This window comes from Neofelis nebulosa, chromosome 16 (assembly GCF_028018385.1).
Source record: "Neofelis nebulosa isolate mNeoNeb1 chromosome 16, mNeoNeb1.pri, whole genome shotgun sequence".
NCBI lineage: Eukaryota > Metazoa > Chordata > Mammalia > Carnivora > Felidae > Neofelis > Neofelis nebulosa.
The window spans coordinates 20,600,413-20,625,682 of NC_080797.1; the positions used below are offsets into that span (position 1 = coordinate 20,600,413).

At 57.1% G+C, this 25,270-nt stretch overlaps 1 protein-coding gene across 1 annotated transcript in view; it reads left to right on the plus strand.

Moving 5' to 3' along the window:
• Positions 1 to 4,228: 4,228 nt before the first annotated feature.
• The window catches only part of SDK2 (sidekick cell adhesion molecule 2), a 261,630-nt gene continuing 240,588 nt past the window's right edge, over positions 4,229 to 25,270 (plus strand). The window contains exon 1 of the mRNA XM_058704552.1: positions 4,229 to 4,339. Within this exon, the coding sequence (XP_058560535.1) occupies positions 4,276 to 4,339 (64 nt within the window). The 5' untranslated portion in view covers positions 4,229 to 4,275. The remainder of the gene's footprint in view (positions 4,340 to 25,270) is intronic.

Genomic DNA, 25,270 nt, shown 5'->3' on the forward strand with positions numbered 1-25,270 from the left:
GTTTCTGTGCACAAGATGGGACAGAGTACCGGGTTTGACACCAGGGGATGGTGGGGATGAGGAGGGTCTTGGCCTTCTGTGATGTCAAACAGCTCCATCTGACTGTCCTGGGTTTTGTCTCTTTGCTCTTGGCCAGCATGTGGTGCCACACCCTCTCACCAAGAGCTCCCTGGCAAAGGTCTGCCGTAATGTCCTCTCATTGTCTCTATGTGCGACAGGAGAGTCTAAGAAAGTGGTCCTGCTTGGGGTTCGGTGAAGGTTTTCTTAAGAGAGGTGACATTTGGGGCGCCTGGGTGGCTCAGTCGGTTGAGCGTCCGACTTCAGCCCAGGTCATGATCTCGTGGTCCGTGAGTTCGAGCCCCGCGTCGGGCTCTGTGCTGACAGCTCGGAGCCCGGAGCCTGTTTCAGATTCTGTGTCTCCCTCTCTCTCTGACCCTCCCCTGTTCATGCTCTGTCTCTCTCTGTCTCAAAAATAAATTTAAAAAAAATTAAGAAAAAAAGATAATCACTAAAAAAAAAAAAAGAGAGAGAGAGAGGTGACGTTTTAGCACACACCATCCACTTGAAAAGGGAGCCGGCAGAGCAACCCAGGCCTTCCCTTCTGTTTTGGAGTGAATTGTGTGACTTTTGCTGCCGTGCCCCCCCCCCCCACCTCTGATTCACAGAGTGAAATGTATGGAGAGAGGCTTTTAACGATACAGAGCCTTCTACAAAGTGCTGGCCTTGGTGGTGGAGGGAGACGGGATATACATGAAGTTTATATGTTATAAAGTGTCCCGACTTTTCCAGGGGGAGCCGAGCACAGAGACTCAGATTGGAAGGGGCAGGACTGCAACGAGGGAAGCAGAGTGGAGCCTGGGAAAGCTGAGCAGCCCCTCGTGATGTGGCACCCACTGTAACTGCACGGTTTGCGACCTCTAATTACACCGCTGGTGGCAAGAATGAGGTCATGGTGTCTTCAAGTGGCTTTCCCGGTAACGAGCCCTTCTCAAAGGGGCAGGCTCCCTGCTTAGCCTCCTCCTGGGCCAGCAAAACTCCAGTAAGAAGCAAAATCAGATAGTTCCCTTCCTGTGTGTGTGTGTGTGTGTGTGTGTGTGTGTGTGTGTGTGTGTGGCTGAGGCCAGACAGAGCCCCTGAGTCCCCTCCCCACCCCCAGATGGCTGGAGACAGAGATTTGCTGGAGCAGCTGCAGATAGGGTACCCATGCCCCCCATGCCCTCTACTCTCTACCATGCCTGAGACTTCCAACCCCAGAGGAAAACTCCCCCACCTCAGCCCCTGGGTGGTGCCCTGCCCTGACCTTTGGCGGTTGACTCCCAGGAGAAAGTGCATGGTTATGCAACTGTGTCTCTTCTCACAGAGAGCAATGCTGTTTCAGAGCCCCAGGAACATCCAGAACAGGCCGACTCCTGGCTGCTGGAAGTCTGGGGCTGGACAGGAAGAGGGCAAAGCCACCAAGGTTTCTGACAATTGTGGCAATGTGAGCTCCCACCCTCTGAGAACTGAGATAAGCCTTCCTGCTGCCTCTTTGCTGGCTGAGGAGGAGTTCCCAGCAAATCCAGCTCTCAGGCCCCCTCTGTGAGCGAGGAGTGTAACAGCACCCTGGGCAGTGCTCCACGGTCTGGGAAGGGCCTGAGCCCAAGGTTGAGGAGGTAAGAGTGTGGATGCGTGAGGCCACAGCCGGGCATCCCCAAGAAGCCGGAAATGGCGTGGCCACCAAGGGAAAGGAGGGCTGGCCGTACTTAGGCCCCTGTCCCCAAAGCCCTCTTGTTTACCAGTCAGCCAGCCAGAAGGGCTTCGGCCTGGGATGCGGCACAAGTCTCCCAGAGAAAAGAGTCACAAAGTGTTTGAATTAGGGGATTGGAAGGGTTGTAAAGAAGGCAGGCCAGCTTCTCGGCCATTTTCAGAAAATGCCCACGGTTCTTTTACCACGGAAGTGAAATGAGAATCTAAAAGCAATGAAATGTTCACGGTGGGTGTGGCCGCTCCCCAGCAATCAGAAGGGGTTGCCCTCTGCCGTGGTGCGGGGCCCTAGGAAAGGACAGGCGTCAGTGAGGCACTAGGCTAGAAGAGACCACTAGGAAGAGAGGAGAAAAGTGGCCTGGTAAAAAGTGGGGGGGGGGGGGGTCAAGGGCTATTTGGTCCCCAGCAGAAACCCCAAGCCTCAGCAGCTCCATGCCAAGGAGCACAATCTTTCACTGGGGGCCCATGAAAATGTTTTAATTTCGTTTAAAATCAGACAAAATCAATGAACTTTTAGATTGAAGAAAATGTTTTAGTATGTAATATTATTATGTGTGTCTTTATGTGAAAGCAGTCTTTCCCCCTCCCTCCCCCCACCCCCAATGGAGAAAGGAGTCCAGGGAGGCAAAACCGTCCTAGGGCCAGGAAAGTTTAACTCCGTCTTGCAAACCCTAACTGGCTTCTTCCATGCGGGTGCTGGGCCGGCTCACTCCTCTGGGCCACTCCTCTTCTCTGTGGCTCCCTCACCAATTTTCCGTTCTACCCCTTAGCCTGCAGAGCTCGAAAGCAAGAAAAAGAAAAGAAGGAACAAAGAATGCATACGCCTTGGCACCAACTTCACTTTCTCAGCCATCTGTAAGTCCCGGGCCTCCCTTTTGTCTTGCTCTGGGCCCTGAGCGTTTCCAGACTCTTCGAAAGCCTGACCTGGGAGGGGAAACTGGAATCAACCCGTTGACCGACCCCCTCTTTCCAACACACCCTCCACCCCTGTCACGGGAAGGGTGGTGGGGGTTCCGGGCTGTGGGCGAGACTGGGAATCCGACGAAGCCTCCGAGAGAGGGGTGCGGGGCCGGGGCCGGAAGGACAGGCCGGCCGAGGGGTGGGGAGGGGCTCGGTGCGCACCTCTCCCCCGCCAGGCGCGGGGTTGGCCTCGCTGCCCTCCGGCGGGTCCCGCGGCCGCGCTGACGGACCGCGAGTCTGCGGGGCTCGCTCCCGGGCCTGGCTCGGGGCCGTCGCCGCCGCCGCCGCCGCCACCCCCCTCCCCGCGCGCAGGCTGTCTCCAGTCGCGGCCACGGGGTAGCGCTCGGCCCCCCTCTCCGCGTCTCCGCCTCCGCCTCCGCCGCGCTCGTCCCCGGCTCACGCGGCCCCCGCAGCTCCCGCTCGGCGCAGGCAGGAGCGGCTCTCCGGACGCCGAGCCCGGGAAGCGGAGGGCGGCGGGCTCGGCGAGCGGCGGCGGCTGCGGAGGCGGGCAGCGAGCGGCGGCGGCGCGGCCGAGGCGCCGGGGCGGGCGCGGCGGCCGCTGCTCCTCGGGCCCGGGCGGGCCGGCGAGCGCCGGGCGTCCGAGGAGGAGCCGCGCCCCCGGAGCCGGGGCTGCCCGCCGGGCTCTCCGTGCGTCTCGCCGAGAGCCCCGGCCAGCGCGCGGCGGAGGGCAGCGCCGCGGGGCTCCGTCCCAGGCCGGCAGGAGGCTCCGCGCCCGGGCGCCGGCGACAGCCCGGGCCGCCGAGCCCAGCAGCCGTCCCCGCCGCCCCGCAGCCGGCGCGGACATGGGCGCGCGGGGCTGCGCGCCGGGCCGCGGGACCCGCAAAGTTTGCTAGCCCGCTGGGCGCGGAGCCGAGGGCGCGCCCGGGCCCGGCGCCGCCGGGAGGGACCGAGCGTCCGCGGATTGGGCGCCAGGGCGGTGGAGCCGAGAGGGGCGGCTCGGCCCCGCCAGATGCCGCCTGCAAAGTTAGAGAGAAGAAAACTTCAGCTCCGGGGAGGTTCGGACCGCTATGCTAACCGCGCCCCCCGAAACCGGAGCCCCTGAAAGACGCCCCGCGCCCGCGTCTCCCGCCGCGCTCGCCTCCCGCCCGGCCCCGGGGGCCCGGCGCCTGGAACGGCCGTGACTGCGTCCGCCCGGAGAACCCAACCAGGGGGCGGGGAGGGGGCGGGGGGCGGGCAACGTGGCCACGGGAGGAAGTTTCCTGAAGTTGCCGGTTCATTCCGGAGCCCGGCCCGCGACCCGGCGGGATCGCGGAGGCCGCCCCGCCTGGGAGAAGTCGGAGTTGGGGTGCTAGAAGAGGGAGCAGCCCCGAATCCGAGAGCGGGCTTTTCCCCTTTCTCTTTGCTCGCCCCTCGCCTTCCGGGCGCGCCTCCGGGATCGGACTTGGACAGCAGACGAGAAGGAAGGGGTCGCCAGCGCTGCCCCTCCCGGGCATCTACCAGCCCCCGGCCGGGGCCGCGTGGACAGTCTCCCCGGACGAAGCCGCGGGGTCCCAGGCCCCCACCCAGGATTATAAAACAGTGCGGAGGACCCCCCACCCGAGGCTGGTCATCATGTGGGGGCTGCTGGTCTGGACTCTGCTGGCCCTTCACCGGATCCGCACGACCGGAGCCCAAGGTAGGAGGGCCACCCCCACGTGGGGTTGGGGAGGGTGCTGGAGGAGGGGGAGGGTGGCGGGGACTCGCTGGCCTCTCGGGGGCCTCCTGGACACGGGGCTTAGTCTGGGCAGAGCCCTCTCCAGGGAGTTTCAGGATCCCCTCCTCGAGTTTTGGGGGCTCTCTTTCGGGGGTGGGGCCGTCTTTCTGAGACTTGTGGCTTCCAGAGGAGGGAAGATGGGGGGGTCCGTGTTGGGAGGCGTCGTCCGGGGTGCGGTGAGGGGTAGCGACCCCCATCCACCTCGGGTGCCCTCGGGCCGGCGTGGGAGGGGCGCGCGGTTCGGTGCCGGGCGCGGCACCCGCCTCTCCCGAGCTCCTCAGGCCGGGCTCCGGGTCCCCGTTCGGCGTCTGCGGGAAGGGCCCCGCCGGGCACGCGCTGGCCGCCCCGCGGCGAGAGAGCGGGGCGGGAGGGTGGCGGGCGGGAGCCCGAGTCGGGCGCCGGGAGCCGGGTTGGTGGCCCCGGGAGGGCAGTTGCCGGGCCTGGCCACATACGGGAGCCCGCGCCCGGCTGGGGCCGCCGCTGGGGCCGGGGGTGCTGGGCGGGGCGGGGCTGGAGCCGATGTCGCGCGTGCGGCCCGGACCCAGCGGGGGGTGGTGCCCGGGGAGGGTCTGGGGCGTCTCCCCTCCCGCCCCCAGACACACGCAGCCTCCTGCCTGTCCCTCCCGCTCCACCGGCCGCTCCTGTCTCTGACCTGTAGCTGCCTGGATGGAGCAGCCTCGCGGTGGAGAAGAGCTGCTTTGGGGGTGGGAGCGTTAGGAGGGATGAGGAGGCGTGATCCGCGCTGCCCCCCTCCAGAGGGCAAATGCCCAGACATCCCCCCCTCCGCCCCCCACCAGCCCTTGGGCAGGTCCCAGCGGGGGAGGGCGGCCGCACCGGTGCTTCCTTGCCTTTGGGGTTCGCAGATCCAGACAGTGGTGCCAGCGGTGTCCGAGCGGCGCCTGCTGGGGGCGGAAGGAGACGAAGCCTGGGCTGAGCTTCAGGACTCGCGGGGCCTGGCTTCCCTCTTCCAGGCTCGGGAGGGTGCCTGGACCTACCCGGGGGCGCCGGCATATGGAGGCTGCTTCTCAGAAGGGCCCCACCCCAGCCCTGGGGTCGTCTAGCGGCGAGGGTGAAGGGACCCCACTGCGCCCAGCGTCAGGCAGTTCAGGGAGCCCGGATCAAAGAGATGAGAATAATCAGCTCTCACTCACAGGGTTGAGGGGAGGATTTTACAAGGTAATTTACGTTAAAGCACTTAGAAATTTTGTAAGGGGCCCTGTAAATGTAAGGTAATAAAAGTTATTATTAGTTTTACGATCATCATAAAATCTTCCAGCAGGCAGGGACCTTAGAGGTCAGCTTACTCTAGCAACCATTTAACAGAGAGGAAAACTGAGGTCCAGGGGGCGTTAAATGACTTGCCCAAGGCTGCTGGGTGTTCTGGGGGCAGAGTCAGGGACCAGGTGTGTTCTGGGCCCTTCTCTCCCTGGAACCAGGACCATAGGCAGCTGGAGTGGGTTTGCTAGGGCAGGGCCTTTCTTTTAAGGGTTCCAGGAGGACCTCGAGGCTGGCAGAATCGGGACAGGGTGTAGCTTGCCCCGGGGGCACCTCACAGATCTGCTCTGAGATGCCCGTGGGTCAACTAGCTTGAAAGCCCTGAGACTGGGAGGGCTCTGGGGGTGTCAGCCCCTGTCTGGAGGCATCTGACTTCATTGCTGTCCGGACTCCCACAGTGGCATGATTTCTATGTGGCAGGTGGGCTCCTGAGTTCCCGCCCATCCAGGCCCAGGCCCATCAGGAGTCCCCAGGGCACCTGAAGGCCCTTCCTTCTGGGTCATCAAGCCTCTTTATGTCCCAGCCAACACTGTCCCATCCACCTGAGGCCAAGATCCCCTGGTCCATCGGAAGTTAAGGCCGGGCCACCTCCTGTCTCTGTCCTCCTGCTAAGGGGCTTGCCCTGTCAGAATCGCTGAAGGTCTCCGATTGATTCCCCCTCTCTCTGGTTCTCTTGTTTGCTGCCTTTTTGAGTGAGGCTGCCTGGGTCCCCTGCTGCTCCCTTTGTGTTCTCTGGCTCTGAGAGAGTGTTTTCCAGAGTCCATGGGTACTCCCCATTTGTCTCCTGGCGGGAGACAAACTGTGCAAAGGATTGTGGGAACTTGGTTTCGGCCTGACTTGGGGGCAGTGCTGTGTTGTGTGTAGGGGCCCGGGGGGGGGGGGGCGGGCAGGGGCAGGCCACGGGGCTGCGGGGTCCTTTCCTGTCTGCTTTGGGATTAGAGAGTGGCGTTTCTCCTTAGCTTCTCTTTTGAGTTTGAGGCCATGCCCTTCACCCTTTGGGGTACTTGAAGCCACGCCACTGTCTGTGGCTTCTGAGCCCCTTCAGCCCTGTTCTCCAGTCATGACAGAATGAGGGACCAGGCCGTGTACCTCTCTGGGACAGACCTCACGCTGGCCACCGCTGGATTTTGTCTAGACTTACATTGGTGTTTTTCGGCTGCTGGCCCTGGGACACATCACCTGCTTATACTGAAAGCCATTCGACCATTTCCCCCGAACCTCAATGTCAAGCCAGTTCGTATGCTTTTCCTCAACTAAGTGCAGTGATGTTGTAGAAAGAGGGATTCGAGGTATTTGGGGGAGCTCTCAGCAGGTGCCTGGCACTTAGGAGGTGCTCGATAAAGGGTAATTGTTGCGACGATGATGATGGTTTTTACATTACCAGCCAGAGGACCATGAGGAGTAGCCCTGGCCACCCACCAAAAACACCACGAATGCCTCTCCTTCCTCCAAGATGCTTCTTGTACTTCCGGCTTCTGTGGCCCCATCGTCGGCTGTGAGTGGCCCTGCGGCCGTGTTGGGCTCCACTCCCACGTACTCTGACTGCAGATGCCTGGGGGAGCCTGGACGTGTGCTTTGTCGCCAGCTTCTCGAGAGATTTTGCGGGTGCCACGAAAATTATTGTTGGCGCACATCCTGAGGAGGCCGAGGGGCCGGAAGGAGGGCAGTAGCAGCTGGTCCAGAAGGTTCTTAGGAGAGCACGGCGCCTGGGGGAGGGACAAAAGGGGCTGTGAGCTGAGGGAAGCAGGCAGCACAGACCCCTGTATGAGTGTTGGCAGGCCCAACCTCGGAGGCTCTTGAAGGCTCCAAGGGGAGAAAGTTTAGTGCTAGGAGCTAATCACAATAAAAGGCAAACAGCACGCAAGGGAGCGGGATGAAAGTTTAATTACATGGTGTGGCTAAGCTGTAATTATTAATTACTGACAGCAAAAAATAACTTATTGATCAGGGCCTCTTGCTAATTACCACAAGGCCGAGTGTCTTGCTTGCCTGGGGCTCAGCTGGTGCGTTTCAAAGCCCCACACAGGAGTGGGCCTGGGGGGCGTCCCTGCTTCCCTTCGTGCTCTTCTCCCAGGGCCAGAGAGGCGGCTCTCTGCCCTGCATCCCTGTCTCCCTTGCCCTGTGCGCCCCTTAGCTTCAGCTGGGGAGTCTGGAACATTCTGGCTGTGGCCAGATGGGTGACACAGTTTGGTGTTTCTACTGGCTGCAGGGTTTCTCCCCTGCGTGGGAAGAGCAGCTCGGGACCCCTACCCAGAGGCTGAATCGTGCTGGCAGCCCGACACCTGCCTCAGAAACCCTTCCTTTCGTGCGTGTGTTCGGCAAATAGTTATCGACCGCTCTCTCCCTTATGTCCTCTACTGGAAGGCCAGAGTAGGGGCCAGGAACCTGGTTCCATCAGGGAAGGGTGGCTGGGAAAGAGGCCAAATCCTTTACAGCAGTTCTCTGTTTAAACAGTGCCTGAACGGCCGACTTTACAATGATGTGTTAAACTGCATATTGGTATGCATTTGACTTTGTACCACAGGACACAGTTGGGCTGTAAGTTAAGCGGTAAGGGAGAATGAACTTGTCTGTCCTGAGGACTAGAATGAAAGGACGCTGGACTTGAAAGAAACGAAAAGCCATCCAGCGTTGTTCTTTGCCCATGAGCCTGGGACAAGTGGCCATCTGGTGTCTGCTTGTATACCCCTGGTGATGGGGGACTCACTATCTTACGAAACAAGCAGGTTGTAAGACAGTGTCCCCGTGGCTGGTTATCCTGGGATTTGGCTGTGGTTGAAGAAGTCGTCTGATTGGCTGGAACACCTCCTCCCCGATCCTTCTGACTCCTTACGCCTCGGGGAGTCAGGAGACTGAGCTGGAATTGATGTTGGGTGTTACAGTGCTGCCTGCGGCTTTTCCACCCTGGCTCCCCCTGGAGCACACTGCCACAGACGGACCTCGAGCTGCCTAAAGCGGTGGGAATTAGTCATCATAATTCAGGGCTTTGGGATGCCAATAGCAACAAATGGGCCAGGAGTGACTGCCGGCAGCAGGCTCACTGCCTGTAATGGAAAAGAAAACAAACCGGATGTTGAGACATCCTGGTTGCTCCTCGTGGCCGCCCCCTCTGCTGTCCACACGCTGGGCAGAGGGCAGGGCCAGGGAGCAGTGTCAGTGTCCAGCAAGGGGCCACCCGGGGCTGCTCAGGGTCCTGATGTGGGGGGGGGGGGGTGTTGCACAGCTGGTCTCATCGGTCTCCCCAGCCAGGTGTCTGGTCCAGAAAGCCCTTCCCTGAGCCCAGGGAGCCCTGCGGAGGCCCCTCTCCAGGTTTGGGCACCGACATGGTGCAGGGCTCCCGGCCTCTACCTCCAGCACTGAATGACCCAGAGCTGAGACTCTTCTCATCTGTAAATGTTAAAGATCACTATGGCTGCCTTGTAGGGGGGTTTTTTGTTTGTTTTTTTGTTTTGGGGTGTTAAATGAGATGATCCTAATCACCGTAAACTGCTCTGAGTAACTGATAAGTGCTTATAACGCACTGGCCACAAGGCTGGGAGGATGTCACAGCCCACACCTCCTGCCTCCTGCCTCCTCTCCAACATCTCCACCCACTCTGCCCACCACACTGACCACCTCCCTGTTCCTGGAACTGCCCGGTCTGTCTCTGGACTCCCACCTGGCATCTGAAGGTCCTGCTGTCCCTGCGGTCATGCCCAGTCCTCCCAGAGGTCTGCAAGGCTGACTCCTTGTTTCCTTCAAGACTTTCCCCTAGTGTCCCTCATCTGTCCCTAAGCCCCTGAAAACATGTCACCTCCAAGAATGAACTTCTTCCCCTGCTTTACCTTCTCCATGGCACTCGGCTTCACCTGGCATATATTGACTTGTCTATTTATTTATTGTTGGCCTCTCGTGGGGGTGGAGGCTGTATTTTATCCACTGCTGTATCCCTGGTCACTTCGGGCAGTGCCTACCATGGAGAATGAGGTCGAGGAATATGAATGAGCGAATGAAGAATGAATGAATGAATGAATGGACCCTTAGCTAAGGAATCTTTTGTCATTGGCCTGTCCCTCCTTCTCCAGCTTCCTCTCTGACCAGGCACCCACTCTGATGGGCTCCTCGGTACATCACATAAGCCACCTGCCGTGAAGCCCTCGTTAGTTACACTGAGCCAATCACCCCAAGGATGGGAGCCCTGTCCTCCAGAGATTCCGGCCCAGGCTTATGCAGAACGGGAGAGTGTTGCTGTTGAGCCCAGAATCCCTGCTCAGACTCTCTCACCTTCACTCCCAGCTCTTCCTGCCTCTGGCCCTACAGCTGCTTCTGGCAGTCCGGCCTCTGGATTGCGTGACCCTTGGGTTCTTCTTGAGTGCCTACTAGCTGAACTGTACCTGTATGAAATTGGGAGGACACCTAGGGGGTTTGGGGAGTAAGGCCCATCCAGTGCTTGGAGGCCCCCTTTGAAATACATAACAGAGAGAGGAAGTCGTGGCATCTGCAATTAAATGCTATAGCCCAGATCGCTTCCCCTTGCAGCCCATTGGCCGGAACTGATCACGTGGTCCCACCCAGTGGCAAGGGGGTGGGAAGCGCAGGTTTCCTTCCTCGTGCTGCGAAAACAGAGGCGCGCTGGTGATGTCCAGCGTTCCTCCATAACCGCAGAGAGGACTCTGTGGTCTCCAGAAGTGCACTGCATACAGAATTACTTTACTCCTGCCGGGGCCATCCGGAAAGCATCCCCAAGTTAGCCCCAGTCTGGTGCGATTACTTCCCCGGTTTGGGTTTTTTTTTTTCCTTGAGCTGTTGAGAAGGGTCCTGCATCGCGGCGGTCCTTGCCTTGGAATTGGGGCGACGTGGGTGCAAACTCCATCGCTTTGCGCTACCCCCGGGCCACTTTGGGTTCGGTCGCTTACATCCCATCCCCGTTTTTCTCGTACGTCAGTCGTGCCAGGGGAGGAGCCTGGCGGGGAGCGCAGGGCCTGAGGCGAGCGGAGCCCTCCGTGGAGCCTGGCCTGTGGCAGGGGCTCAGCCGGCTCACGCAGCCAGCTGTGCCTCTGCGTTGGCCCTTCCACCTGGTCTCGAGATGGGATCTCAGGTGGCACGGAGTTCTCGGATTTCCCCCTGGGTATCTCTACCCGCATCTTCTTTTTCGGCTTGTGTTTCTCCCCGTTGTGAACGATCTGGTCTTTTCTCCCCGTCCTAGGATCACCAGGGAGGAGGCACAGTCATATTTGGTGTGCAGTTCTAGGTATTAGACAGCGTTAGGGGAAGTGTCACCGTTACCTCTGCCCTCCCTTGACTCCATCATGTGGGTAAACTGAGGCTCACAGAGATTAACTCCCCAAGACCATGTAGCTAGGAAGTCAGGATTTGAACCTAGGGCTCTGTGACCCCAGTGCCTGTCATCTTCCCATTCCCCCAGGCTGCCCTTGCCTCCATGGCATCCTTCCCTGGTACTTTTCCCTGAGAGACACGACCATTTGCTGATGAGATGCCCATTGAGTTGTGCTGGCAGAAGACCAGGGCTGGCCCAGGGGACGTGGTAGAGTTTGAGAAAATAGCCCTGGGAGGGACACCTGGGTGGCTCATTCGGTTAGGTGTCTGACTCTTGATTTCAGCTCAGGTCATGATCTCACGGTTCCTGAGTTCGAGCCCCGTGTCAGGCTCCGTGCTGTCAGCACGGATTCTCTCTCTCCCTCTCTCGCTGCCCCTCCCCTGCCCCCTCTCTCTGTCTCTCAAAAATAAATAAGTAAACTAAAGCAAAAATAGCCTTTGGAACTTCTCCTCCTCCTCCTGATCCCCCCTGGCTCTTGCTCTATCCTAGCTGTGTCCTCACTGGGCCTCAGGTTGGCAGGATATGAGAGATCAGGATGCGAACCCCCCTGTGCCTCTCTGTCTTTCCCCTGTCCCCTCCCAGGGGACCCAGAGATGTTTGGTGAGTCTCCTTAAGGTCACTTGGGGGCACTCATGACTGGGTGCCAGTGACCAAGCCGCACAAGAGTCTTTTAAACTGAATGGGGCAGGGAAGAGGCAATTAAAGTTTGATGCCCTGCAGGAAGCTATTAGTGACCTAGAGCAGTGATGAAATTTTGATGATACGATAATCCTAAGGGGAGGAAACGTTATTAGCCATCATGTGGCCCATTGAGGGAATTCAGCTTCTGGGGTAGCCATGAGGGACTGTCAAGGGCCTGCTGGAGCCAGGACCCCGGAACCCCAGCCCCTGCTGCCAAGGGGCACCTGGTCTTGGAAAGGTGCAGGTGACGGAGGCACTTGCGTGGCTCGGAATCTGAGGAATGGTCAGAGATACGGCTGGGCACCTGGACGCTTGGGTTGTTGCCACATGATGGGAGTCAGTTATGGATCTGCTACAGATGCCCCATTTCTTGCTCTGGGCCGTGAGAGCCAATCCAGAATGTGCCGTCGGAGGGTCCCAGTGGGACAGCACAGGCCTCTGAGGAGCTTGAAATGTGGATGACTCCCTGGGTTCAAATCCTACTTGTCATTTACTGTCTGGGTAACCCTGGATGAATTAGTTGCAGAGCCCATCTGTGCCTCGGTTTCTTCATCGGCAAAGCGGGGATAACAGGAGTCCTTACCTCATGGGGTCATGACACGGTTTAATAAGATCTGCTGAGTTCTCAGACAGCAGTCAGTGTATAGCGAATGCTGTATAAGTGCTTGTCATTGTGATTTTTGTCACCATTTTGGTGTGGGGGAAGCAGGGTCAGCTGTGGGTCTGCAATTGGACGTGCGTCATGTCCTGAAATGCCTCTGCTGCCTTTATCCCTCACAGACCAGCCGGTGGCATCTAAACGTATGCTATTACGGGCTTATTCATTCGGTTAAGACATTCTCTGGCTCCAACTTAAAATGCAAATACACCGCAGAGAACCCACATGTTAAGGGGTTATTAGCTGTTCAGGCCTTAAGGTGAATGTGTTTATTGGATCCTTTCATAAAACCTCAAATTTCTGTGTGTGGCTTTCACAGCCAAACTCATTTTTTTTCTTCATCCCAACCTACGAAGGAGTTTGGGCAGAAAGTGTTCACATTGTTAACATCGATTGCATTGAACTTCGGACACTTGCTAAGGTCACTCGATGTGTAAGAAAGTGATGGTGAACGACGATGAACACGGGTCACCTGCTTCCCAGGCCGTCGCTTTTGGTCTGGTCAGGAGCGGCTCACCGTACTGCTTGGCTTGACCACAAACTTTGCCCCAGCTTGGCTGGGTGAAAAGGGTGGGGCACGGGGTGCGGCCGGGGGAGGCCTGTCCTCTCTGTTAGGGAAGTCAGACCCCTCCCTTGAGACCGCATCTGCTCTCCCACGGGGTCTTGGTGATAAGATCTAAACGCTGAGGCCTGTCAGGTCAGACCCTACTTACAGGCCTTCACTCCAGGGGCTTTGCTACTGCTTTTGGTCTCAGTGCCAAGCCCCGCAGGGTCTGGCCCTCCGTGTGGCTGCAACCTCCCCTCCCCTTCCCTGCCATGGCCCTCCACGTGCTCAGCTGCCCCACCCCCCAGAGCCCCTCGGCCCCCTCCCCTCTCCCTCACCCTGCACCCCTTGTTCTCCCCCAAGGTGCGCCAGCTAGAACACATCCCCCCAGATGCCTCTGTGCTCTCAGGATGCCGACGGTCTAGATGTCTCATTTGGCACTTTGGCCTTGTTGATTCTGAATTATCTTTTAATGTGCGTGTGACTGATTTCTTTAATTATAAACTCCTTGAATTTAGATAATAACCTTCATCAGCAAGGGTAGAGGCATTAGACATAAATTATCGTTCCCAATTAATGAACTTAACCCTTTGAAGAAGGCCGCTGCGGGTAATGGTACCATCAGGGGGAGGGTAACAGACGCGATGCCGTGCAGGCCTTGGATCGCGAGACCCGTCCTCACTGGGTCCCTTTGGGCCTCCGTGTCCTCACTGGGGAACGGAGGGCCTTAAACACTGCGTTTCCGAGCTGTAGGGTGATGGACTTCTGTGGTGGAGGAGGATAGACACTGGCCCCGGGGAGCTGGCCGTGAGCCTGAGGCTGCCCGCTAGCCCTGTGACCTTTTCCTCCTTTATAAGTTCTGTTTTAAATATACGAACATTTGCATTCTATTCCATAGTCTATCTGAATTCTATTTTAACACACAAAGGGTATTTTAAAGCCAGCGGATGCTACTAAAGGAGGTGTGGTATGTCTGCCCGTGGCTTCCTGGATCCCCTGGGATAGATGTCAAAACTTGGTTTTGAAGAATTTGAATCCAGTGATCTCTTGGGTCACATCATCTGTAGGATTCCAAGATGCTTGACATATTTCAGCCATTTATAGTTAAAAGTTTCTGTAATGTTTTGTAGACGTATAGTTCCCCCTGAGGAAGCAGTGCCCCAAACATAATCAAGCCCGGGCCAGCATAACCGTCCACCGTGACGATGGTGGAGCCTTCAAGGGCATGGGCGGTGGGAATGTGAGGCTGTCAGCCCCTCACTAGGTGATCCTGACGCTTGGGTGGTCAGAGTTTTCTAGGTCCTCCCTCACCTTCCGGCTGTCTGCTCCATACCATTCAGGATTCAGGGGTCTGGCTCCCGGCCTCTCCCTGGGCTGTCCCCCGAGCCCCCTTTTCATTGCAATCCACCCAGCCCAGCGGCGACGCTGTTGGGGCAGGGCACTGAGTGAGGGCACGGAGGGTCACCTTAGTGAGAGGCGTTGGCCTCTGTGATAAGTTATGTCCACTGCACAGGGGTCTTTCCCGTGGAGACGCGGGTGCCTTCCAGAAGAGCTGAGGTTCCTGGACGCCATCCCCTGGCAAAGCAGGGTCTTACTGGAGTGGGTGTCCTGCCGTGGCCCAGCCAGCACTCACTAAGTGTTCCCAGTCCGATTCAGTCCCTTCCTCGAGATTTCTCTTGAAGCTGAAAGCATCCATGCACTCCCAGGCTCCATCGGGCGGCCAGCTGTCTCCATCACTGTTAATATCTCTCGCTGCCCTGGCCCAAGGACTTGGCACCTAGAATGGGGGACGTGTTGCTGCCCTGAGACCGTGCCCAGCCGTCCGGCCTTCTTGCTCAGTCAACCTTGAAGCCTTCTCCCCATGGACAGCATGCTTACTGGCCTCACGCAGCTTTGGCTGGCTCAGCCCAGCGGCCCTTGACCTTCCCATTGGGACCCCTTTTCCCTGCCCCGGCAGAGCAAATGCAGGCAGGCGGTGGGTCGGGGGCAGGCCATCGTGAGGCCTGAAGCTGCCAGGGAGGGTCGAGAGGACTTCCTCGTTAGCTCTGGCCCAAGCTCATTATGGGGCTGTGCATCACTGGGTGAAAAATGGTTGTCGTCGGGGCAGTAATAAATAGGCTGCTGTCAGTGTTGATGTGATTGCATTAATGAACAGAAATCAGCCAGGGCGAGGGGAGATGCTTCTGGCTGTGGCTCCGGGTGGCTGGAGAGCTGTGTCCACTGCTTGCTGTCCCTTGCCCCAGGAGGACAGCAGCCAGGGCCCGGGTGGGAAGAAGAGAGGCGTTGGCATTTAACCCCTTTCTCCTAAGGCCTTGATGGATGAAGAACCTAGAAGGTGCTAGAGACCTCCAGGAACAAGGAACATTGTTCGGCCCCAGGGAGTGAGCTGGGTGTGACGGGGGGCCCCCAGCCTCAGCCCGGGCCTTGGGCAGAGAGAGGGAAGCAGGGCCAGCCGAGTGGACCACTGTGCTTTTGATGGCTCAGCCTTCCGCAGAGCCCGGGGTGAGCACACCCGCAGGAAGGCGTGGGGAGAAACACAAGACCCATTGTCCGCGCCCCTTGCCTGCCACCTCGCCTGGAATGTTAGGGCTTATTGTCTGTCCAGGAACTTGGAATGTCCAGCCCCAGGGTGCAGGGAGCAGGCCCCCAACTCTAGCTATTCTTGTACCTCTGCCAGGGAAGAGCTCAGGGCCCCAGTCCTCTGAGCCCAGGCTCGGTGTCAGAGCTGAAGCAAAGACGTGCCTCTGAGACGCGGGCACGCAGATGGGGGAAGGCGGCAGCCGCATTTAGGGCTGGGCCTCGGGGCACCCGAGGATCGAGGGAAGGCCAAAGGAGCGAGGGGCACCCTCACATCTGGGGCCCCAGGAGCACGTTCTTGGAGCTCTGGTGTAGCCTGCCTTGTGATGGAGGTGGGCCGGAGCAGCGGGGCTCGCATCGGAGCCTGCATTCAGTTCCCGTGCAGGGCTTGCCCGAATTCACATTCCCAGGCTCCACCCCCAGAGCTTCTGGGGTGGGGGCCAGGGGCTGGCATTTCTGACCAGCTGCCAGGTGATGCCGCTGGTCCAGGGGCCGCACTTGGAGGAGGTCCAGCCTAGAGGTTGGAGAAGTCCGGTTGCCATGGTGGTGGCTGTGCTGAGCCCCTCCCGTGGAGGCGGAGGACCTCCGTGAGCCCGCTGCAGGCCTTGCGCGCGAGAGGGGCAGACCGCCGCTCCTTCCCTTCTTCCTTCCTCACCACCAGAAGCTCTCGCTCTCAATGCCCGTCCGTAAAGAAAGCAAAAAGCCAGCCCAGAGGCCTCCTCCCTGGGGGAGGAAGGGCGGGCCGTGAAGTCATCACTGGCTGAAGCAGTTTTTGCTAGAAGCTCAGAGTAACCCGGTGCGTGGATGGATGACAAAAGCCTCGAACCTCTGTTGGCTCATCAAGCATTTTCTAAGCACCTACGGTGCCCCAGGCACAGTGCCTGGGATCCAGCAAAGGCCAAGTCAGGTCCCTGCTCTCAAACTGTTCACGGGCAAAAGAGGGCATGAAGCACGTGGCCGCGGATATAGGACAGTGTGCCAGGCGCTAAGTACAGGTGGAATCGGGTGATTGGGCGTCTGGCGGGGAGACCTGAGAACGCTGCCCCAGAGGAGGTGACCTTGAAGCCTAGGTCTTGTGGGGTGGGAGGAGCCCCCATCTTCCTTGGGGAATCCTGGAGGCTTTGTTTTTGCTTTGCCGTAATAAGTCGTACATATTTAAGGAGTATAACTTGGGGCGCCTGGGTGGCTTAGTTGGTTAAGCCACTGACTCTTGATCCCATGCTCATGAGACCGAGCCTCGAGTTGGGCTCCATGCTGGGTGTGGAGCCTGCTTAAGATTCTCGCTCTTCCAGGAGTGGGTGGCTCAGTGGGTTAAGCATCCGACTTCAGCTCAGGACGTGATCTTGGGGTTCACAAGTTCGAGCCCCGCATCAGGCTCTGTGCTGACAACTCAGAGCCTGGAGCCTGCTTCGGATTCTGTGTGTGTTTCTCTCTGCCCCTCCCTCACTTGCTCTCTCTCTCTCAAAATAAACATTGAAAAAAAAAGATTCTCTCCGTCTCCTTCTGCCCCTCCCCAGTGTGCTCTCTCTCTCTTAAAAAAGGAAAAAGAGTATAAATTAATCATTTTGACACATGTGTAACCTGTAAAATCACCACAAAAATCAAGATAACGGACACATGTATCACCACCCAAAGTTTCCTTGTGCCCTTAGTAATCCCTCTCTGCCTAGTAGATAGAGATCTTTCTTTCCCCCAAATGTATATCTCATTGTGGCAGTCTTTTTTTTTCTGCTTGTTTTAAACTTTCCGTTCAGCACTGAATTACCTCCACACCCTTGTTGAAAATCAGTAGTCCGTATCCGTGCAGATCTATTTCTGGACACCGTATTCTGGTTCATTTCTCTATTTGTCTTTATATGAGTAGCACACTCTCGTGCTTGCTCTTGCTTTACGATGAGTCTAGCTTGAAACAAGGTAATGTCAGTTCTCTGACTTTGTTCCGTTTCAAAATTGTTTTGGGTCTTCTAGATCCTTTACGTTTCCATATGAATTTTAGAACCAGCCTGTCTGTCTTTAGAATCGGTTTACATTTCCACTGGGGCGCCTGGGTGGCTCGTTTGGTTAAGCGTCTGACTTTGGATCAGGTCATGATCTCACAGTTCATGGGTTCGAGCCCCACTTCAGGCTCTGCACTGACAAGTGCAGAGCCTGCTTGGGATTCTCCTTTCTCCTGCTCTCTCTGCTTCTCCCCCACTTGTGCTTTCTCTTTCTCTCTCAAAATAAACAAAACAAAATTAAAAAAGAATTAGTTTACATTTCCATATGCATTTTAGAATCGGATTTTCCCCCCGAAAACCCGCTGGGATTTCTGACCAGAACTGCATTGATAAAATAGGTCAGCGTGAAGGACCCACGTCGAATCTTCTGGCCCACGAATGTGGGATTCCACTCTGTTCTTTAGCTCTTTGGTTTCTCTGAGCACCGTTTTATGGATTTTGAAGTACAGGCGTTGCACATTTACCCCTAAATATTTCATATTTTTGATGCAATTGTAAATGCTTTTTATGTCGACTAGGAGCTGTTTGTCTCCAGGATGTAGAAATGCGGTTGATTTTGACGTGTTGATCTGGGACTCCGTGACGTGGTTCGACTGAATGATTAGTTCTAGTAACTTCTTTGTAGGCTCCATTGGATTTTCTACACAGGTGATCAGGTTTTCTCCGAATGCAGACGGTTTAACTTCTTTTCCAATCTGGATTTCTTTCCTTTCTCGTTCTTGACCCCTTGCACTGACAAGAGCCTCTGAGGAGCCTTCATTTTTATCCTTTCAGTTGCTAAGCGGCTCCCAGGCAGCAAATGCACACCTTGGTGGTGGCTGACACTGAGGTCAGGCTGTGTTGGCCTCATTCTTGAAAGGCTTCCTCACACGTGGCCCCAGCCCAGACGGTGCTTACGTTCCGGGCACACACATCTTTCGCATCAGACGTCCTGTAGAAACTATGTGAGCTTCAGGAGGGGAGCAGCAGTCCAAAGCACAGTGACTGTGCCTCCTGTCCACATGGGGGATGGTCGCATGCATTTGGGGCTTGTGGCCTTCCTGCCCCATATGCTTCCTCGGGCCCTGGGTCCTGGAGCTCCCTGAGGGGCAGTAGGTGAGCTACAACCATAGGGCAACTCAGAGAACCACTAAGGTCAGATTATAAAGAGCTCCTCATTATATAGAGGAGGACGTGGGACCAGGAGAGCCCAGTGAGGCGTCCCAAGCCACAGAGCTTGGGAGCTCGGGGTTTCCTGCCCCCTTTGTGGGCTCCATCTACGTGTGATGGCCCTTCGGTTTTCACCGGTGCTGCAAGCCAGCCTCTGGCAGGGCTGTGATTCTCTGAACCTTCTTTCCAGTTCCATCGGAGCTACAGGATGGTCACATCAGCTATTTTGGGAGCTGCGAGGGCTGTGCTCCCAGGAGCCAGGGAAGCTGTGAGCTGGGGCGCTGGGGGTCTGGGGACAGATGTCCCCAGGGCAGCCACGGCCTTTACTGGGGGTGGGAGGGTGGATCAAGAGTCAGCCACTGGACTGTGGATTTGGAAGAGGGGCCACCTGCTTACCTTTCCTCCGCCCGCCCCAGAGTCTCTGGAGTGTGGGGGGTTTCACTAGCCCTTTGCAGGATGGGGACTCAGGGACAAGGCACAGATGGCCACAGCCAGACCCCTCACTCTCCTTTCTTCACAGCGGCAGCCGGTTGCCGGTTTAGGGACGAAGCTCCCTGGCACACCCCTGGGTCCCCCTCTGCTTCCCCAGCTTCTAGCCCGAGATGGTTGAGGTCACGCATAGGGTCGGGGGAGCCTGCGGCTCAACTCTGGACAATCAGCTTCTGGAGTCACCAGACTCAGGGAATAGTGTGAGCTCCTGGTGAGCCAGATGTCCTTCCAAATGCTTTACACGGATTGTCTGGTCCTCTCAACGGCCTTTGAGGAAGCATACCTTCCCCCTCATGTGGATTAGGAAATAGACCCAGAGAACTCGAGCGGCTTGCCCAGAGTTGAATAGCTTGTAAGTGGTGGCCTCAGGAACAGGCCTGGGCAGACCCAGAGCCCAAGTTCTCACCCACCCGGCCGTGCTGGGAGGCCGAGGTCCCGTCTGCGAAGGCCTTCTCTGTTTCTCCTGCTTGCCCTCTAACTGCTGATGAATAGAACAGCCTGGCCCCATTTCCACAGCTGGCCCATAATTTGGCCTAGTTTGGCCACTTACAGGCTAAATGAACTTGGCCAGATGACTTTGCTTTTCTGAGCCTCGGTTTCCTCTTCCATTAAAGTGTGGATTTAAGATGGACAAAACTCCCTCATACTCATGGGGTGATTGGGAGGCTTGTCTGAGATAATATGTGGCCACAGCCCTAACACAGAGCCCAGTACGTGGAATATCACTGTGAGTCACAGGGGCTCCTGCCGGATCCCTGTCCCCTGCACCCCACACCGTGCTCCTGGCCCATCTACCAGAGACTGCCAGCCTGTCACAGCTCTGCCCGTGACCTTGTGTTCGTCTCCCCCGCAGCAGCCCCCCCCCCCCCGCCCCCAGGGACCTCAGGTGCTTCCCCTGTCCGGCATCCGCAGTTCTCCGTGACTTTTCCACACGGAACAGGACGTCAAGAGCGTCCTAGGGCTCCGCCCACATGGAAGGTGTCGATGAAAGTGATCCGGTCCCATATGTACGCTCATTGTCATCATTGTCCCGTATTTGATTGACCTTCAGACATCAATTACAAGACACATCATTATTTTATGTGTCATTAAGAAAGAAAAGATACTGCCATTTAATCTGCAGTAGGATGCATCCCGACTCCAGAGATACAAAAATGCATTTGGAATCCAGAGACTGGGTCAGAGCCACCGTTTACACAGCGCTAAGCCCTTGCCAGGCTCCGTTCGGAGGGTCCCGCGTTTATGAACACATGTGTTTCACCCACACGGATCTGGATTCGACCATCCTCTCGACCACAGAACGGGCCGGTAGAGTTGATTCAGAAAATGCCCAACGTCACAGAGATTTCTTGGAGATCCCTGGCCTCCAGCCAGCACCGACTCTTGTCGGTTGGGCCCAGGAAGGGCAAGACAGAGAAAGATTGAGGGTTAAGGGGCCACCCCGGTAGACTGGACACTGCCCTTCCGTCCCCTGCCCTGATACCCACCGTAGAGCAGTGACCCCTGGGTGTGCCCCCGACACTCCCCAGCACTGTCCCCTCCCCCAGCACTGTCTTCCTGGAATGTGCTGGGCCTAAGGAAGCCTCTCTCCCCGTCCTGCCCCAGGCTCCACATTCCTGCCTCAGCTCTGCCTCATGCCAGCACCTGTCTCCTGGGGGACAGTGGCCCCAGAGGAATGAATGTCTGCCTTTGGCTCCTCACCAGGCCTCCCCTCTGAGCTGGGACTTCCGGGCCAGGCCAGGGCTTCTGAATCAACTCTGCTTGGCTCTTCTCTTCTCTGGCCAAGCCCGAAAGCCAAGCAAAGGGCTCGGCTCTAATTACATGGAGACCCTGCGACAGCCTGGCACGGCTGAGCACCGTGCATCCGCCCAGCCCTCAGGCTTCGGGCGCTGTTGGTGGTGGTTTCCTTGGAGAGGCCAAGGCCCTGAAGACAGCTGGCCTCTCTCCTCCTGTCCCCAAGCCCCGGCCAACCCGTTAGTCTGTCACCACAGGCAGGGAGGACATGGAAGCTATCCTAGGCCCCCCTCAGGCACCGTTCTGGGGTGTTAACTTACTCGGCCCGCAGAAGGCCCTGCCTCTCTGGAGACTTCCGTGCGTGCGTGTTCCAGGCCCTCGGGCTCTGGCCTGCCCTCCCCCAGGCAGCCCTCTCCAGCCCAGGGCCGCACAGTTGCCACACCAGAGGGGCGTCTCGGAAATAGGGCCCAGCCCGGGTGCCATCTCTCACCCAGTGGCAGGACCAGTAATGCAATTTGTGGAGCCCTGTGCAAAATGAAAGTGTGGGCCACTTGTTAATAAATGCAGAATTCCAAGATGGTGACAGCAGGACATCCAGCGGGGGCAGGGGAGGGTGTGACCCTCTAAGCGTGGGTCACTCACCGGGAAGCCGGCCCTGCCCACCGGTGAGACCCTTCAGGGACTCCTCCCCCCACCCCATCTCCTGGGTCTGTTTTCCTGTCTGTAACAGCAGAGTCCAGCCACCTAGGGTCCTTTTTCCCTCCTGTGGGCTTCCCTGGGCCCCCAGTACCTCTCCTTGGGCCGAAGACGCTGGGGCTCTCTTGTCTCAGGCCCTGGGGGTGAGACAGGGTGAGGCAGAATGGTGAGCAAGCACAGAGACTCCTCTGTGAAGTTGGCCAGCTCTGTCTGGGAGATTGTCTCCATCGTCATGGGCACGCAGGAGAATGGAGGGGAGGGGTCTGGAACTCAGCCCCGTATCTCTGGGGCCTGCTTGTCTGGTCCTGCCTGGTATGCACTGTTTGTCTGTCTCCTGATCCCAGAGAAGCCACGTACAAAATGCCACAGTCTCCAGAGGCTGGAGCACACGTGGGTTAGAATCCTGGCCCTGCTTGCCGGCTGGCTATAGGACCTCAGTGAGCCATCAAAGCATTGCCAGCCTCAGTTACCCCATCTGGACAATGGGGCAGCCATACATACTGTTCAGAAGCTATCCATCCTCTCAGGTCCACGTTCCACCTTCCCTGTTGACTCTTTGACGGACATCAGGCAGATCCTTCTGCCACGCTGGATAGACTCTCCTCCGGTGGTCGCCAGTGGCCTGGAGCACCTGGCACGTAGTAGGTGCTCAGTAAATACTGGTGACTCTTTACAGCATTACCACCACCAACACCACTGTTAGGGTTGTGTCTTCCCCAGAGGAAGCCAGGTTCATTCAGGGCTTTCGGAAGCACCTGTGCTTGGCGTGGCTGAGAGGGGACCTTCCGCCGCTCGGAATTTGTTAGAAATGGAGACTCACAGGCCCTGTCCCAGAGCTGACGGATCAGAATCCCTCCTAAGGAGGCAGGAGGTGCTCCTAAAATATGTGCTGTTGGTTCTCTCAGCTTTCGTGGTGCAGGTATGGAGAAGCCGCTGGTCACTTTCGAATCCCAGTGGTCTGTGCTCAGAGGGCAGATGTCCTCTGAGCCCCAGCCCCAGCCCCTCGTGGCAGACAGGACTGGGAAGCATCTGGGGCCTGAGCTAGCCTGTGTGCTGTCTCTAATACAGGAAGGAGAGCCTGGAATCACCCCCTTAAGTAAACAAAACTGAAGATCCTCCGGGGGATGAGTGCAGGAGCCCTCCTTTGAGAGCTCATCTCTTATTTACGGGCAATTCCCTCCATGGCATGGATTCATTAAACATCACAGAAAAGCAGAGAGCGGCCCCGCCTGACCCACAGGCATGTGGAAGCTGAGAGCACGAGGGTCTGGGAGGAGGTGGGGGGCAGCAGAGTTGACCCTGGGAAGCCCTCTCCACTCATCCCTGCTTTTACAGAGCAGAGAGGGAATGGAACCTGGTGAGGGTGTTGTCTTATGTCCCCGGTCCCTCCTCTCTCTCAAGCTCTGTGCCGAGGCCCTCTCCTTCCTTCCTGCCCTGTCCTGCTTTGGACATCGGGCAGAGGGCTGGGGTTCCCTATTCCTCTAGGCAACTAATTGATGGGGCCTCCAGCAGTTTCCCGAGAGAGAAGAGAGAGAGAGAGCGCACATGGTGAACTCAGGCTGTAGATAAGAGGTAGGACCTTCGGGCCAGACTGCCTCCTTGGCTGTAGGCAATCATCCTAGCCTCTCTGAGCCTCAGTTTACCGATCTGTAAATTGGGGGTGGCAGTACTTGCTTCTCAAGGTTGTTGTGAGGAAGAAACAAGTTTTTTTAAATTTTTTTTTGCATATTATTTAGTTTTGAGAGAGAGAGAGAGAGAGAGAGAGAGCGAGCGCACAAGTGGGGGAGGGGCAGAGAGAGGGAGACACAGAATCCAAAGCAGGCTCCAGGCTCCGAGCTGTCAGCACAGAACCCAATGCAGGACCCGAAACCACGAACTGTGAGATCATGACCTGAGCCGAAGTCCGTTGCTTAACCAACTGAGCCACCCAGGCGCCCTTTAAAAAATTTTTTTTAATGTTTATTTATTTTTGAGACAGAGACAGAGCATGAGTGGGGAAGGGCAGAGAGAGAGGGAGACACAGAATCTGAATCAGGCTCCAGGCTCTGAGCTGTCAGCACAGAGCCCGACGCGGGGCTCGAACCCACGAACTGTGAGATCACGACCTGAGCTGAAGTCGGATGCTTAACTGACTGAGCCACCCAGGTGCCCCAATAAGTTATTTTTTGTAAAGCTCTCAGAAGAGCTCCTGGCATATAGTTGACAATACGTAAGTGTTTGTTTAATAAATCAAAATGATATAGGAAGCAATAATCAAGCGGAAAAGAGATGCCTTCCCCCTCGGGGAGTCCAGGAAGGCGTTTACAGAAGATGGGGCATTTGAACTGGGATGCGTGCTAGGGGCACCTGGGTGGCTCAGTCGGTTAAACATCCAGCTCATGATTTCGGCTCAGGTCACGATCTCACGGTTCCTGAGTTTGAGCGAGCCCCGCGTGGGGCTCTGCACTGACCGTGTGGAACCTGCTTGGGATTCTCCCTCTTTCTCTGCCCCTACCCACTTGTGCATTCTTGCTCTCTCTGTCTCTGTCTGTCTCTCTCTCTCTCTCTCTCTCTCTCTCAAAATAAATAAAAACTTAAAAACTTAAAAAAAAAATGCATGCTACTTGGGAGGTAGAGCCATAAGCTCAGGAGCAGAATTCCAGGCAGAGGGCACTTGGAGCGCAAAGGCATAGAGGTGGCACCCTTAGTCAAGTGCAGGGCCCGGGAGGTGGAGGGGCGGCCCCTGCTACCTCTCCCAGGAATGACAAGGAAGAAGCAGATAGATGGTCAGGGCCCTTGAATTTCAAGCTGAGGACTTTGGAGTGCAGGGCCCCAAAAGCTGAGAGCCAGAACCAGCGCCAGCCTAAGCACCGTGGTGCCCGTGCTCTTGGGCCACCCTAGATCTAAGAGCTCCCCTGAAGAAGCTGGTCCTCCTGGGGCCCTTGTGCCATGGGGGGAGGGGGCGAGGCCTGCGAAGAAAGGATCACCTGTCCCTACTCTGTCCAGGTGTCCTTTGCCAGTCACTTCCCCCCACCAGGTGATACAGTGGCAAGATTTCAGCCTGTGCACCTGTCACAGGGCTCCCTGCCTCCCTCCACTCGAGGAAAGAAGAGGAGAAAGACCCAGAACTATTGCTTCTCTCCCTGAGCTAAGAAGACTTGTCCCAGCCAGAGAAACAGCCCCAGTTTCTATAACCCGGAGGTCAGACAGGTCAAGAGGGAACCACAAGAATAGACCCTTCTGCATCTGGCTGGAGGAATCAGCCTAAATAGGCACATGGAGACGATGGGGGCGTGAGGGAGCATCCTGGGTCCCCTTTCCAATGTATTGCTGACTTTTTGGCACCCCAGGGATAAAAAGCTTTTTTTCCCCTGTAGTTGAGTTGGCTTCTCTGTCCCACAGAGAGAAAAGTACTTACTGGCTGTGGCTGAGCAGAAATGAGAGTGGGAAAAACCCTCTGAAGTTTGGAAACTTGGAACACAGCAGCCCTGCTCAGTACAGGATGTGGGCAGTGGGAGGCTGACTCCAGAGGACATGTGGCTTGGTCCTCCAGGGCCATGCCAAGTCCTTCTCCTGGTTCCATTGCTGGGAGACACCAATGGGCGTAGCGGAGAAGGGGATGTGAAATCTTCTGTCTCCTGTATCTTTGGTTTTCAGAAGTTTGACTACGATGTGGTTTTATTTTCTTTGTATTTCTCCTGCTTAGGGTTCACTGAACCCTCTTGAATCTGTACACTTATGTCTTTCACCAAATTTG